Consider the following 16,041-nt stretch of genomic DNA (forward strand, 5'->3'; position numbering starts at 1 on the left):
GGGCCTTCCATTCGGCACTTTGACGCTTAGCTTGAGGTTCATGTTGGAAACACCACTTTTCAACACCAGTTACAATGTTGTATGTAAAAGAAGTTCTCGTCTTTTCTCGCCTCTTTAATGAGGTCTTTCGAATGTTGAATTTGGAGCAATTTTTGGTCCTCAGCTAACTTGTGCTGACCTTGAATGAACTTCAACTATGATTTCGGTTAATTTTTCATAAATTTACGAACTATTTCGATGAAGTTTTCGGTGATTATTGATATTGGGCGGCCCGTATGTTCATTGTCATTTATGTTCTCATAACCACCTCTGAAACGTGTAAACCACTCCTGAACTCTGGCACGAGATAGACAATCATCGCTATAAACTTTTTTCATCAATTCAAGTGTTTGAGTAAACGTTTATCGATTTTAAAACAAAATTTCATATTAGCCCTTTATTCGAAACTAATTTTTGTACTGATGCCATAAGCATACCGACACTTTAGACGCAATAACTTCGCTTCCAAGCTTTCACTGGAAGTCAGCTAGGGATGTAATTTTCAACGCACTAACTCATTAAAAATATGGCGCCATATTTTTTAGGACGCCAATCTTGTTTATTTGGACTTCACCTTGTTAAATACTGCAATACTGTTTTATTTATTATCTGTCATATCGTTAAATTCTTGACTTTGTTTGGGCTTAATTTTTTCACGAAGTGCGGCAACACTGCAGCTAATCAGTTGATTATAAACAGTCGGAATCGTTGGGTGTTGTTGGATGTTGTCAATGTTGTTGGCTGCTTCTTGGCGGCTGTGGGCATATAATGTTCTGAGTGCGATACTAATGCAGATAACGAAACAGTTTAATTTAAATCAATTACGAAATTTGTGGCAAACAAGAAAGGTTTATAATTTGTTAGCGCAACGTTAAAAAGTGTGAAAATTACTAATAATAGTATACATGTTCATACATACATATAATATATACTTATTTAAGAATCGTGTTGTGCGAAAAATCGATCAAAACAGTGAATATTATACAAAAGCACTAGCAAATGTAATGAAAACAAAGCGACATTTAAATGATACAACAAATATGTAAATACTGAGAAATTTTTACAGCTGAATATTATACTTTTTGGTGCATGTAAATTTCCTCACTATGTGTTACCATTCAACAAAGCTATGTACAGTGGAGTGTGCCCTAATTTATTTTTGTTGTGGTTTGATCTTCTTACATACAACTGTGTAAATATGCACATGCATGGATATGCATCTATGTAGTATGCATTTGCATACATACATAAGTATGTATACACCGCCGCACCCTCCCATCTGGCGGAATTCGTTTATTGAATGTGTTCTTCCCTATAAGACTTTGTCACTTTTCGCTGCATGCTGTCACTCTACCGAGCTATGTATGTTTACGAGAATATGTGCGTATGTATGTATACATGTGTACAAAATGTCATCCTTTCGAACCCCGGTAGTCTCCTTTTTTATTGAGAGTTTTTCCATAGTTGGTAATTGCTATAGCGGGTATGAATTTGTGTTAGTTTTTCTTTTCGTGTCATCCTTATACCCCTACTTATTTATTTTTTTCACATTATTCTGTCTCCTATTATGTTGTATTATTGTGCTTTTTTTGCGCTCTCTCATCATTGTAGTCTCCAGTTTATTATTATTTACATACCGTTGAAATTGCTACACCAACAACACAATCTGTTGCCGGACGTCAGGAGGTCTCTTTACAATTGTGAATAATATGACTGGGTTTGCTATGGTAGTGATTATGTACCGTATTTTTTTGTTACATTCAATTGGCCGGTATGTCGCGCCTCTCAAATAGTCCAGATTTATGTGATTGAGTAAAAATCACGTATTAGGAAGTAACTTGCATTTTCGTTTGCTTAATCTGATGGGTAAATGCAATTTTATGTATGCATGTATGTATACAACAATCAAAATATTTCGATGCATATACAAACATACTTCAATAGGTATGTAATATGAAAATATGCACCTGTTCGCACAAGCTTACACTTTAATGCAGGACTTATGCACCTAATTGGCACTGGTTGAAATTGTTGTTACTGTTGCTTTTGTTTTAGCGCTTTACATATTTTTTTAGTGACTTTCTTCGATGCCGAATTTTTCGATGGGGTATGATCCAAGCGAAAACACTGCTAGATATGTTGGTTTGAGAGAACTCTTCTATGACAGCCCATTCGATGTAGTAGATTGGCACAGTTTTCCGCTCCTTCAACCTCAGTGAGCTTCCGTTAGCAGCGGTTGTTGTTAGTGTAGCAACATACGAATTCCCTCGTGCTCGGTTGTTGTGGGTGCTACCATTGTTGGAGCAATACAAACATTTCCCATACTTTCCAATGCTGCTGGAGTGACAGTCCGCAGTCGAACATACATCTGGGTAGTTCCGGTGATGTAGAACCGGCTGAAGAGAACACATTGTGGCCGCCATTTTTGTTGTGTTATGATTTAGGCTCATCAGTTCAGAACTCCGTTCGACTTGAGTATTCTTGAGTCATTATTAATATTACTATGAGTGGATTTAGCACTGCTACTTGAAAAATCAATTGTGCCCCCTACATCTCCTCAGAGAAATACTCTGAGTCCAACTGGCTCAATAAATTGTTTTCCAATAAATTTGTATTATTTTATTGAGTTTATTTCCATTTACAATGTCCTGTTAGAATTCCTGTGATGATTCGAAAATTATTCCTATTTAATTCTATGCAATCTTTAAATTGCTCAAAGCTTCCTATAACTGATTTTTATTGCGATAAATCCGGTATATTGCCCCTGTATGGTATTCTTTGCATTTCCTCTGCTTGCTGAATAAGAGAGGAGAAGTTATCCTTTTCTAGGCCAAAAAATGGCTCCGGGCCTGTAAATGGTGGGGCAAAGGGGTGGCTAAGTGCTGAAATATTATGAATTCATAAAAACCTATGTATATAAAAACGAACATTTAAATTCCTTAGACAAATTGAAGTGCTGCTTTTGTCGAGCGTACTGAATTTTTACCAAAAAACGCTTTTCTGTGTTATTTTTTAAAGTTCCGTTAACTTTAAAAAATCTTCGTAAGTTTTTATTTTGTATTGTTTCTCTCAAGTGCGCGTGCGTGCACAAAGTCTGTTGCTTCTATCCTACGCACAGTTAGGCAGCAAAAACAAGTGCAACAATTATGACTACAACAATATTGTGCATTTCTCACCTACAAACTATGTACGAGTATGAGCGAGTTGAATTAAAATCGATTTATTAAACTCAGTGCAGTGAAAGCTAATCATAGGAGGTGAAGTGAAATCGCACTTCGTGACATATAAACCAAATAATGAAAAAAAAATAAAAATAAAAAATAAAAACATTAATGGGCCTTAAATTATGCAGCTGTTCAAACACAATTTTCAAATTAGCTTCATAAACACAACAAAGCAATCATCAAAGGTAAACTTCAGAGAGCAACTAAATATTTTGGAAACAATGACGCGCACAGCCTAGCAGTAATTCATGGCACACACTGTACAAACATACATACATATATAGTATGTGTTAAAAGGACTAAATATAAGCACAATCTAGTTAAAACTTAAAGTGACTACCTGCAAAAAATTATAAATTAGTAAAAAAATTACCCGTGTTAAGATATGTAAAACAAAATAAAATAAATGAAAATAAAATAAAGTTATTACACTTAAGGAGTGTGCGGGTGAAAAGCGTATGACAGCCGTAGCCACCTCCCTACGCCTACAAAAGTTTCAACCACTCGCAAATTGGTGGGGCTAAATTTCGGCCAAATGCACTAAACCTATTGTATAGTAATCGACCGCGAAAGCGAACGCTGCTAACGAGCCACACAAGGCCGTGCAAATAATGACAATTCATATACCTAAGTAATTACAAATATATATATACAAGCTGTTTACCTATAAATATATGCACAACGAAAGTTGTCACTGCACCAAACATAAAATTAACAACAACGCGCCAAGCAGCTATACATTTGCAAGCCGATCACTTGGCTACAGACTCCATTTGGTGTTCGTTCGCCTTTTCACGATGACCTCGTACATAGAGTTGCTTGTATTGTTTTTGCTACTACTCTTACCATTTCCGTTCTTCTACGAGAATAGTCATATTTTTCGTTACTACTTCAAATTTTTCATCTACTACGGCATTGTGTCCTTCAATTCCATCATCCTGATACCGGCATTCCTGCTGCGACCGTTCGATGTGCGAAATTTGCTGTGAGTATAAAAAAAATTGATTATGCTGCTTAGCATTCAGAGTGTTTATTTTACAAATAATTAAGTAAGCGTGTGTGTGTATGTGTCCTGGCATGAGTAGTGGGAATTTGATTTACCGCTCGTTGTTATACGCAGCCAAAACTAAATCGATAATAATGTTGTTCTTGGTCAGTTGGTTGACTCTTGGTGGGTGGTATGACACATTGGGAGGTTTTTGAAACCGCTTCACCGCTGCGAAAGTTTCAAGGTGCGACAGACAGCACTTTTGTTTGGTGACAATTAAGTGTTTTAGTGTAATTAACGCGCTTTTAGTAATAGAGAGAAATTTTGGGAGGTAAGAGAGACGCAGCTACATACATACATACTCCTTTCGCCCGCAAGAACTTATTTTTGTCAATTTTGTATTAGTTCGTTGTACGTATTGTATTTAAATATTACATGAAAAGTTATGGGCATGCCACTATGAAACTGTCAGGAATTACTGGGCATAGTCTATTATTGAAACAAAAAAATCTGAGGCTTGTGTTTTGCAAAAGTTAACAAAAAGTTTTCTAAAAGTAAAAACAAAAAACAAAGTGTTTGCCAAACATTTTGAACAAAAAAATAAATTCCAGAAGAAAGTATTAAGTGTCAAAAAGAACCCAAGATATTTTATTTTCAAAAACTCTATATCAAAATTTTCAACTTTGAATAAATCTCAAAATTTTCAACTTTGCATAAATCTAAAAATTACTATTTTTTTTAATTTTACTGTTTACATTATAATATTCGGACAAATGAACGTAAGAATGCAGGGATTTTCCTCACTACCCTCATAAAAACTGCGGAGATGGCGGGCGCTACCCTCTTCCATTCCTCCCTAGAGATTACGCCGTCGTTGTTGTTGTAGCAGCATAAACATTCCCTGTGCACAGTGGGCCAGGAGACCCTTATAAGTGGCCAAAATTCATAATTCCCAAAACACCAACAATTTATAACTTTTAATACCGCTATGTACGGGTTTTGGGCTCTCTGATTACAAATATGAAGTCAGATTTCAACAATTCAAAATGGCGGATCCAATATGGCGGACATGAAATTTAAAAACTTGGATTTTTTTCACCAAATTTGGTATTTAGGGGTTTTTGGGGGCGCTGATTACGAATCTGCTGCCAGATTTTAGAAATTAAAAATTTCGAATCCCTTATGCGGACCTTTTTTTTTTAATTTTATCTGATTAATTTGAAACTTGTTACTCGGGCTTTTTTGTATCGTATTTTGTATTTTTGTATGTTTCCGGAATCTACCACAAGGAGGTTACAGTGCGATTTCAGACTCCTTCTTTTTTTTTAATTTTTTGTTGTTTTAAATTTTTTTTAAGTTTTTAAATATTATTTTATTGGTTTTTTTTATACATTTTTTTAAAAATAGGTAAATACTAATTGCTTGCTCTACGAGGTCAAATATCGTCATTTACATCAGATTGTGTGTGTGTGTAGGGCGACAAAATCTTGGAGATTGAGATGTAACATTATTCCACAAAATTACATCCACTTCACTTGATAGCCTTAAGGGGATAAGTGTAGTAACGAACTTGTAACGCCTTGTTTGTAAGGCGAATACCCACTACTCCCATCAAATCCCCAAGAACACATCAGAACAGTTTTGAGCTCAGTAATTTTATTTTTTTGAATAAGACACTGTAAAACTTCTCTTTGTAGTTCTATTATTCTATTCACCGTGTGGTTTAAAAGTTCTTGAAGTGATACTTCAGCTAACGTTTCAGAAATTTTAATTGACTCTTTCGACGGTCTTAACTTTTCTTTGGCTTCTCTAATCGCATTATACGCAGGCCAAATGTCTGCTCCACTAGATTTGGTCGCTAATCGCATATTCAGATAGACTTGTTTAGACATAGAATTATCGAAAAGAAATGCTAAAGCCACTTCTGGGCTTTTCTTTTCTATTGTAGGAAAAGGTGTTGTCATTATTTTTCTAATTTTCTTAGCCTGTTCCTCGCTTTTTGAAAGTTCGTTAAGTACCGATCGCAAATCTGCTTCCCCTGAAACTCGTGCCGCATGACTAGTAGCCATTAACGATTTCTGACGATCATTATCATGTTCTTCACTGATTTTAGACACTTCTCGTCTTTTCGATCTAGTAGATTTTTCTGCAAAATCGAGCGATGGACGACCTCTTTTAAGTATTTCAGTCTTACTTATTTTAGCTGTGAGGTCTAAGTCAGGAATAGTAAATTCAGAATCCAACCACTCTGAATTTTGTGACTCAAAGACAGCTATTTTCCTACTGCAATGCTGATATTTTGCATTTCTTTTTGACTTTAAACTAATTAAAGCATTTTTCAAGCGTTCCAATCCTTTACAACCTACATCTGATTTATTGATACCAATTTTAGTTAAAATTGAATCAACGGTTATATTCATGTCATTATTGCCTAACATAATTTGAAGAACCTCTTTTTTCTTCAATGAAGTCATTATGAATTAAATAAGTTAAAATTGTGTGACTCTTAATACTTGGTTAACTTTTTACACCCTATTGGCAAATGATTGATATACAGTCAACTCGCGCATAGATCAGTAAAACTTCATTTTTTTTTAAAAGAAAATGAAAAACCGCAGCAAACCGCACCTTTAGCTTGTTACACATGAACTACTGAAGACGTTAATGTAAAAAAATTGTTAATAGCTTCTGGAGTTTTGCGCAAGGCTCAATCGGCGTATTAACAAGTAGTAAAAAAAAACAAAATTTTTCACAATTATTCTCAATATTTCTAACATCAGATTTATTTTTTCAGCTATTGACTATTTTCGCATACTACATGATTGCAACTAATGAGAAAATGCAATATAATTAATGACAAATACTACATTTCAGTAAAACAGTGACAGTTTAGAACAATAGCTATATGGTGATCATTTAAGCCTTACACTTATATTAACTTATTATACAAGCTTAAATATTTCATTAAAACTTATAACATTTACAAAATAACTACTTTCACTTATCTTTATGATGATACTATATTGCATTTTGAAAAATCTTTCAATGACTTTTGGCCAAATTTTTTGGTCTTCTGGCCCACAGTGCTGTGCATATACGAGGAATGCTGCTGAAGTGACAGTCCTTGGCCGGTCGTTCCGGTTACGTAGAACCGACTGTCGTGGGAATGCTTCTCAGATAACTGAGAATCATTTTGGCCGCCATAGCGCTCCAGGATATTGGTAGCCATACGAAGATCAGAGAAGGACCATTTACTTTGCCCTGCCTGCCTAGTGGAGAGTCCTCGAAGAGATACCCCCGAAGCCCCAGGAAAAGTAGGGAAAGCCCTTTGCTGGTGCTGTCTACCGCGCCACTAATCTAGCAAACGCAGACGGTGCCGTCTGTAATCCGCTACCTTGTCACCGTTCAGGTTTCCAAAGAACGAAGGCCGTTGACGCCGCAGATCATTTAGCGCTACCCAGGGTGTACCACGCGGAGGCGGTCTGCCTTACACCCCACCTCACCTATAGCGTGGCAGAGAAAGTTACTCTCACAATTTTGCTTGCGATGGCCAAATATTGTATCCTATCATTCTTGATAACTTATCCGAAACAAAACGTTGTTGTTGTTTATTGTAATTTTAATTACTCCTCTTGCCGGCCTTGTTTTGTGGGTGTCTTCAAGCTAATAAGAAACATAAATTACTGTTGTTGTTGTTGTTGTAGCAGTATCTTCGCCCTGTCAGTGTGGTGTAATTACCGGTCGTCTTCGTCTAGCTCATCTAACGGTAGGCCCAGGAAACTGGCTGTTTCGACGGGTTGGATCCAGAGGGAGAGAGGTGTTAGATGAGTGGGGGTTTTTTTTTTTAAACATAAATTACTCTATCAAAGTAGTTCTCTATAGCCCGAGCACCTACTAAACATACGTAAAATGGGCAGTATGGGGCATAAACGAACGACCTCCTACGACCAAGTAAACGAAATTCAAGACTGCTACAAAATTTAGTGACGGTTTCTTTGATAACTTTCGTTTTAAATTTTTTACCTACAGATATATTTTTCTCTGCTCTAGATATGAGAACATCAAAGACATTTTCACATTTTTCTCTGGCAATGCACCAGTGCGACGTCATGCCTCTCTGATGGGCAGAATCTTGTATTTTATCATTCGTGAGAGGGATGCCTGGAGACTAACGGTAGTCATAACTGGCTGTTGGTCTTTCGGAGAACAAGCAGCCAAAATGGGCATCCCTCACAACACATACTGTCACAGTTGTAAACAACTGGATAAAAAGGAAACAATCTTCCACTTCCCTATGGAAGGACAGAATGTTAACCCTGGGCAGGCCGCTGTGCGAGAGTCTCGAACAACTGTAGGGGTTAGATGTCAACAACCTAATAAGGTTCTTAAACCGCACAGACTGGATATAGTCATGCCGTAAATAACTGGTAACGAGGATGTGGCAACAAAATGGTGCGGAAGCGCTAGTTGGATTCTGGAAGAATCACCACTAAAACCAACCATCCAACCAACCATCATTCGTAAGTTATATTTATCAAATGGATTATATGGAATTTTGCAAGCCACCGCTAGCTGTCCAATGGCAAAGTAAATTCGTGGTTTTGTTTTTAATTTGTGCAGTTAGCACTACTGGCGATAATCCAACATCGAGCATTGTACTTGAGGCACTTAGTATCTGTATTTGCTGGCTAGTCACATACCTCTAACAGCTTATCGATTTTCATTGTTTATTTTACGATGTATTAAAATTCTTAAAGCGACCTCAGTTAGTGGCATTCATTAGATTTATTGTTTACAGTCTATACCTTTTACGTCAGAGAAAGAGTTATGAACCAAAACAAACAAAAAAAAAACAGAAATTTTATTTCGAGCTCGTAATGTTCATACAAATATGAAATTGATTCGATTATTTATTGCAACTAATTTTCAGTTTAATATTTACCTACATACACACATACATATGTAGCTATGCATGCACGCACATATGCATATAAATCATTACTAACACCGTGCAACACTGGAAATACACCTGATAAATTACACACTGTAGGTTGTTTATATGGTAGAATAATGCATAAAAATATTTTTGTTATATTTTTTGTACCCTCCAATTTTTATTTATTTATAAAAAACCGTTTTTTCAGACTTTGCACGGTAATCTACGGATATCTCAGTCATTTTTTCACCGATTTTCAATATTTTATATGTTTTGAAAAGGATATTGTCAGACCTTTCAAATGATGTACAACAAGTAATTATTCAAACTAGTTAGTTGTGATTTTTATTTGATTAAACCTGGAGAAAGTGGTTTTTTTTATTATTTTTTTAGTTTCAACAATTTTTTATTGCATAATTTTACAACAAAATTAAAAATGTTTGTTAATATTCTTTGAGTGCATTTATTACCGAAGAAATTAATGTATTACTTTCAATAATCGGACAAAAATTGCGTAAACTACGCTAGTTTTTCGTTAATAGAAAATATGGCCCATCATGTGTATTGCAGTGTCTACAATGTATTGGTCATACATTTTTTGTCAACTTTGAAAATTGGGATGAAGTTGTTCTGACTTGGAGTAAAAAGAACAATCATACTGTTTTTTATATAAATTTTTTTGTTGATTTTACATACCTAACTTTTTCTAAAAATGTTTACCCGACCTTCGTCGATTTAAAGAAGAATCGCTCGTCTCGCGTTTGAGCGACCAACAGTAATCCGCCAACATATGTATTTTGTTTTTTCCGAGGAAACGTTTTTCAATTGACGCAATTTCTTGATGAAACCTTTCCCCTTGTTCATCGCTGAATTTTCCAAGGTTCTCCGGAAAGAAGTCTAAATGTGAATGCAAAAAGTGAATTTTGATGGACATTCTACATCGCATGTCTCCGTAGGCCCGTAAAAATTCATCCACGACGGCAACGTAGTTGTCACTTCTTTTTTCCCCCAAAAAGTTTTCACAAAGAGAAATGAAACTCATCCATGCTCTTCTTTCCACCGGATTCAGTTTCTCAGTGAAATTTCCATCCTTCATGATTTTGCGAATTTGCGGTCCAACGAATATCCCTGCACAAGAACGGAAAATTTTTTATACAATAATACAATAGGTTATATTTCCATGGAATATGCACATCAATTTTCTAATAATTAAAAATTTCAGACGATTACTTGCTACTTTCATTTTATTTGAAATGTAATACTTTCTTTAATTTTGGCATCACTCAGCTTAGGGAAAGTCGTTTTTAAGTGTGAAAAAGCTTCACTGTCTTTATCTAGACATTTCACAAACTGCTTCACGTAAACCTTTCATTTATAATTTATGATAAATTGTCATTGTCAAACATTTATTGTCAATACATAAAGAATGCAGTGATTTTTCCAAGTAAATAATCATTAAAGACAAAAACTATGGTTCCACAAATGGATAGATATTCGAGGCATTTTTTTCTATTTACGGAAAACTAGCGTAGTTTACGCAATTTTTTATCCGATTATTGAAAGTAATACATTAATTTCTTCGTTTATAAATGCACTCAAAGAATATTAACAAACATCTTTGATTTTGTTGTAAAATTATGCAATAAAAAATTGTTAAAGTTGAAAAAATGATAAAAAAAGCACTTTCTCCAGGTTTAATCAAATAAAAATCACATCTAACTAGTTTGAATAAATACTTGTTGTACATCATTTGAAAGGTCTGACATCATTTGAGAGGTCAAAACATATAAAATATTGAAAATCGGTGAAAAAATGACTGAGATATCCGTAGATTACCGCGCAAAGTCTGAAAAAACGGTTTTTTTATAAATAAATAAACATTGGAGGGTACAAAAAATATAACAAAAATATTTTTATGCATTATTCGACCATATAAACAACCTACAGTGTGTAATTTGTCAGGTGTATTTCGTTTTTTTTTTTTGTAGCACAGTCTAATTAATAAGTAACTGAGCGTATCGTTTGCATCGTCAATTGCTTGGCAAATAAATTGGGGCTAGAAACAAATACTATTCAATTGAACAAAAAAGTCAACAACCGTTGTAGAAATATGGGTATGTAAATACATATATGGGTACATTATACGATATGTGGAGTAAAAAACTAAACATCACTGGCCCTCAATCCAAATATAGAGCGTAAGCGAAAATTCTCTCTCACAGAGAAGCAAAAGGCAGCAAGTTAACGAACGGAAAATTATCCATCACTTGCAAAAACTATTCGAAGAAGACATATCAGCTGAGTTTGTTTACAAATTTTGGTGTTTTCAAAAAAAAAAATACCATAAATATTAGTAATAATATTACCATAAATATATTTTTTGTCGATAAACTTTCCATTCTTTCGTTTTCGGACTCTAAATTGCAAATATCAAACCAGGACAAGGAAAAAGTGCTTAAAATGCGAGGTTTCATAAAAAATAGATTTCTTTGCTTATAAAAATTTCAATTAAATAAAATGTCTTCAGCACAAACTGGCCGTCTCTCTTCCATCGAACTGTCACTTTGCTCTCACAATTTTCGAGTGATAGATCATTTTATGGCGTTAACGAGCGCGGAATAACTATTACAAACACGACTACTATTCCAATCGGGTTTAAACACTTAATATGAGAGCATTTCACGAAAGTAAAAAAAAAAAATAAAAATGTCGGCATCCTGTAAAAACAGTCAGGGCGGGCTTATCATATATTTTTTTATTTGATGTCGATTTTTATCATAGTAAAAAGAATTGAGAATGTGAGGCCACTAACAGACCGTTATCCGGCTCTCAGCGAATTTGACAGAATCAGCTGATGGTCTGACGTAGCCGAGGTTATGAATCGGTTTGTTTACAAGCAAACCAAGAATGTGTTAGTGTTGTAAGAAATAAAAAAATGTTACTTCGATGTTGTTCAGATGGCAGCGAATTAATTTGAGTGCTGGGTATGTTGATTTTTTCTTATATCATCAACACAAACTCAGTTTTGTCGTAAACAAACCACCGTCACATTATCGGTTGCATCCAAGAATGATAGAGAAGAAGATTGCGCCTTCCGAATTCGCCGAGTTCATCAATAAACAAACAAAAGGGAGGGAATCACTTGTTTGTGAAGAAGAAGAGTAGGCGAAAGGTATGGAAACACAAGAAATTATACGCAAACACTTTCTAACCACGACGTCTTCCGCATAAAAACGCAAACGAACTACATTTGGAGGCTTATTATTAATTTGAGCTTATACAGTTTAACACGCGGCACTTCGTTTGTATTAGTTTGTTAAGTTTTAATCTCAAAAATCACAATATTACCAAGCCGTTCCCTGAATATGCACAAACATGCAATTTCTCCTACTTTTGTTTGTTTTGTTCGTTTGTTTTGTATTGCGAAAGGAGCTGACGTCAGAGTAAAGAAAATGTTGTTTAATGGCGCCATCTTCAGTACTCAATTCGCCTTGGGCTACATCAGCAAATCAGCTGATTCCTTCAAAATCGCTCAACCGGTTAACGGCCTGATGTTGGCCACACCTCTGCATTCTGTGCATCGTAGACACCTGTCATCTAATTCTCTCCTATAGCACATCTAAAATGACGTCATATAAAACTTACTCTAAAAATTCCCTTTCGATCGGTGTTATATTGTATTTCATCATTCTGTACTGCATATAAAACATACAAATGTCTAAATACATTTCTAAGCATTTTTTTTATTATAATCAGCGCTATTTTACTTCGAAATTAACTCTTTTCTTTTAATTTAAATTTTGGCTTATGTATGTATGTATATCGTACTTTCTTACTTGCAGTTGGGCGAGCACTTTTTGCCATCGCGTCTCAACCTTGATTGGCCTACGCTGGGAGCTGCGTGGGAAAGAACATCTGGAAAAGGATCAGGCTTGCATAATTGTGGCGAATCATCAGAGCTCATTGGATATACTGGGTAAAAAATGCATATCAACTTACTATTTAATAATTCCTCAATCTCCCCCACAGGTATGTTCGAAATCTGGCACGTAATGAATAAATGCACAGTGGTAGCCAAACGTGAACTCTTCTATGCTTGGCCCTTCGGTTTGGCCGCCTGGCTGGCCGGTCTTATTTTTATTGATCGTGTGCGTGGCGAAAAGGCACGCGATACACTCAACGCTGTGAATACTCGTGTGAAGATGGAGCGTATCAAATTGTGGGTATATCCCGAAGGTACACGCCGGAACACTGGTGAATTGCATCCCTTCAAGAAAGGCGCCTTTCACATGGCCATCGATGAGCAAATACCCATAATGCCGGTAGTCTTCAGTTCGTATTGTAGTTTTCTCAATGATAAAATGAAAATTTTAAATGCGGGCAATATAATTGTGACCGCTTTGCCGCCAATCAACACGACAAATCTAACAAAGGACGATCTACCCGAGCTAATGGAGCGCGTACACCGGCAAATGGCGTTAACCTTAAAACAAACCTCGGCCGAAGTGTTGGCGCGTTACAAGACGATCAAGCAATCGCCCTTAAATGCAACGTCGTCCAGCAGCACGGGCGAAAGTCTCAGTAGCAATACAAACGGTAGTAGTAGCGGTAGCAGTAGTAGTAGTGTTACTGTTGGTATGCAGTCTAAAAAGCATACAATAATTCATGCAACACCTACTGTTGCGACGACGGCTGCGGCGGCTGGTTCATTGCAGCACCGTTTGCCATGCGATACTATCGTTGCGGCCGCGGCGGCGACGGAGGAGTACAAGTGTAGTAGTAAGCAAAAAGCAACTGCGCTAGAGACGACACATTAGGAGCGACACATTAGGCAAAATAAGAGAGTATACAAATTAGGTGTCAGTGGTAAACGCACACCCACATACGCACACACGCAATTTTTGCAGACTTTTTAACAGCAACAGTATTAAAGTCGTTTAGCTTACTAATGTAAACAAATAAACCGGGTGTATTATTTGTGCTTTCACGAAATGACATTCTAACAGCACATTCTATATGTACATACGAGTATATCTGTGTGGAAAGGCCCTAAATCATATTTTTACCAAATTGAGTTTTTAACACAGCTTTTAATACACCTTCACCAAAAAAGTATGGCATTACCATGGAACGTTAATATAAGCATTGAAAACAAATGAACTCATTAGATTTAAGCTGCGGTTAGTGTTGCCGTAGCTTAGCCGTAACCGTAACCATAGTAATCAGATGTTCTGTTCAAACATATGGCCATCACTGTAAATGATTATAGGTGCCGAACCATAACGCCGTAACCATAACTTTGGCCGTAGGTATCTATTAAATTTCGATTTTCCCCCTTAAGCAGCTGTGAAATACTTTACATTTGCTTTGATATTTGCGATAAAAATTTGAATATTAGAAATGAACGACGAAAATCGAATTGATTTAGTGCAAAATTATCCGTGTTTTTATGACAAAAATGTTGTTGTTGTTCTTGTAGCAGCAGAAACATTCTCCGTAAATGTACGGGAAATGCTGCTGGAGTGGCAGTCGTTGGCCGGATGAAAATCCGGGTCGTTCCAGTAACGTAGAACCGACCGACGTGGGAACGTTTCGGTTGAAATTTTGACAGATCAACAACTTAAAAATAGCGAAACGCACTAAGAAGGTAGGAAACGTGGGTAAATATGTTACCCGTTATGGTGCTTCGCTTCGTAAAATGCAAATGTTGTCATTAATTCTACTTATATATTTGCTGTTTATGGTTCCGGCATGACGAATCGACAAATGCACTAATGTTGCGGCTATGGCGTTATGGCTACGGCACCACTAATTGCAGCCTTATTCCTGTTCCGCTCAAATTTACTTGCACTTATTTTTCTTCTCCTTAGTTAGGGCCTTTCTACAAAAAATATTACGAAATACACAAGGTGGTACAAAATTAATCATCCAAGTTTGTTTTTGAATAACTTTTTTGCTCAATAAGAACAAATTATTTTCGGTGATGGATATCTTTATTTTGAACTTTACGCACTCCTTTGCCTGTATGTTTGTATACTGCAGCTGCCTAGTTCAGGATGATTAATTTTGTGCCACATTGTACATACTATGTCCATGAATAAGACAAACTCACTCGTTTAATAATGTATATGTATAATTTGAAACGAAACCTTCATTGTTTTTTTTTTAATTTAGTTAGCCAAGAGCGTAGCAATTTTTTGGCAATTAATATTTTTGCATAGATTTAAGCGTTTATGTAAAATTAAGCCGACGAAATTTGTAGTTATACACATACATATATATAACAAGTGAATTGCAAGTGAAAACGTGATGAATTTTATGTATTTGAAATATCTCATTTAATCTACAAATGCATAATCAACTAACGGCAGTAGTTTAAGCAAATTTTAACAACTGGACCTTACACGTTAAATGTAGATGCTTCGAGATGATTAAGTTAACGAAATGATATTTTAATGAGGTATTAATTAAAGTAATATAATTTATTATTGTTTGTGCTAATTTTTAATTTAAGTGAACTTAGTTTTATTTTACTTCTACTTCATTGTTTAATTTAATTTTTTTTTGCTCTATTCCTATTAACTTAATTTAATTTGTTTTAGTATAATTTAATTATGCTTAACATTATTTTGTTTTATTTCCTTTCCGTTATTTTTTTATTCTGATTAGTTTAAGGTAATTAACTTTATTTAATTTTATTTTATTTCATCTCACTTCATTCTATCTCATTTTTCTTTTACCTTAGTATTTTATACAATCTAATTGTATTATACTTAATTTTATTTAATAAAACTTAATATTATTTCATTTTATATACTTTTTTCTTTTTATTTTCTTTTCTTTTATTTTTATCT

The 16,041-nt window shown here is 35.3% G+C and overlaps 1 protein-coding gene across 4 annotated transcripts; it reads left to right on the forward strand.

Annotated features, from left to right (window-relative positions):
- The first annotated feature begins 853 nt into the window (after window positions 1–853).
- LOC129237128 (1-acyl-sn-glycerol-3-phosphate acyltransferase alpha) lies at window positions 854–15,679 on the forward strand. Of its 4 annotated transcripts, XM_054871602.1 has the most exons (4): window positions 854–1,040; window positions 3,133–4,248; window positions 13,030–13,163; window positions 13,217–15,679. In XM_054871602.1, exons 2-4 carry the CDS (start codon window positions 3,938–3,940, stop codon window positions 14,002–14,004), a joined length of 1,233 nt encoding a protein of 410 aa, XP_054727577.1. In that variant the 5' UTR covers window positions 854–1,040; window positions 3,133–3,937; the 3' UTR covers window positions 14,005–15,679. The 4 variants fall into 4 exon arrangements, with proteins under 4 accessions (XP_054727577.1, XP_054727576.1, XP_054727578.1 ...); XM_054871601.1 differs by lacking the exon at window positions 854–1,040 and having other exon boundaries at window positions 3,002–4,248; XM_054871603.1 differs by lacking the exons at window positions 854–1,040; window positions 3,133–4,248 and adding an exon at window positions 4,528–4,582.
- Window positions 15,680–16,041: the final 362 nt, after the last annotated feature.

This window comes from Anastrepha obliqua, chromosome 2 (assembly GCF_027943255.1).
Source record: "Anastrepha obliqua isolate idAnaObli1 chromosome 2, idAnaObli1_1.0, whole genome shotgun sequence".
NCBI lineage: Eukaryota > Metazoa > Arthropoda > Insecta > Diptera > Tephritidae > Anastrepha > Anastrepha obliqua.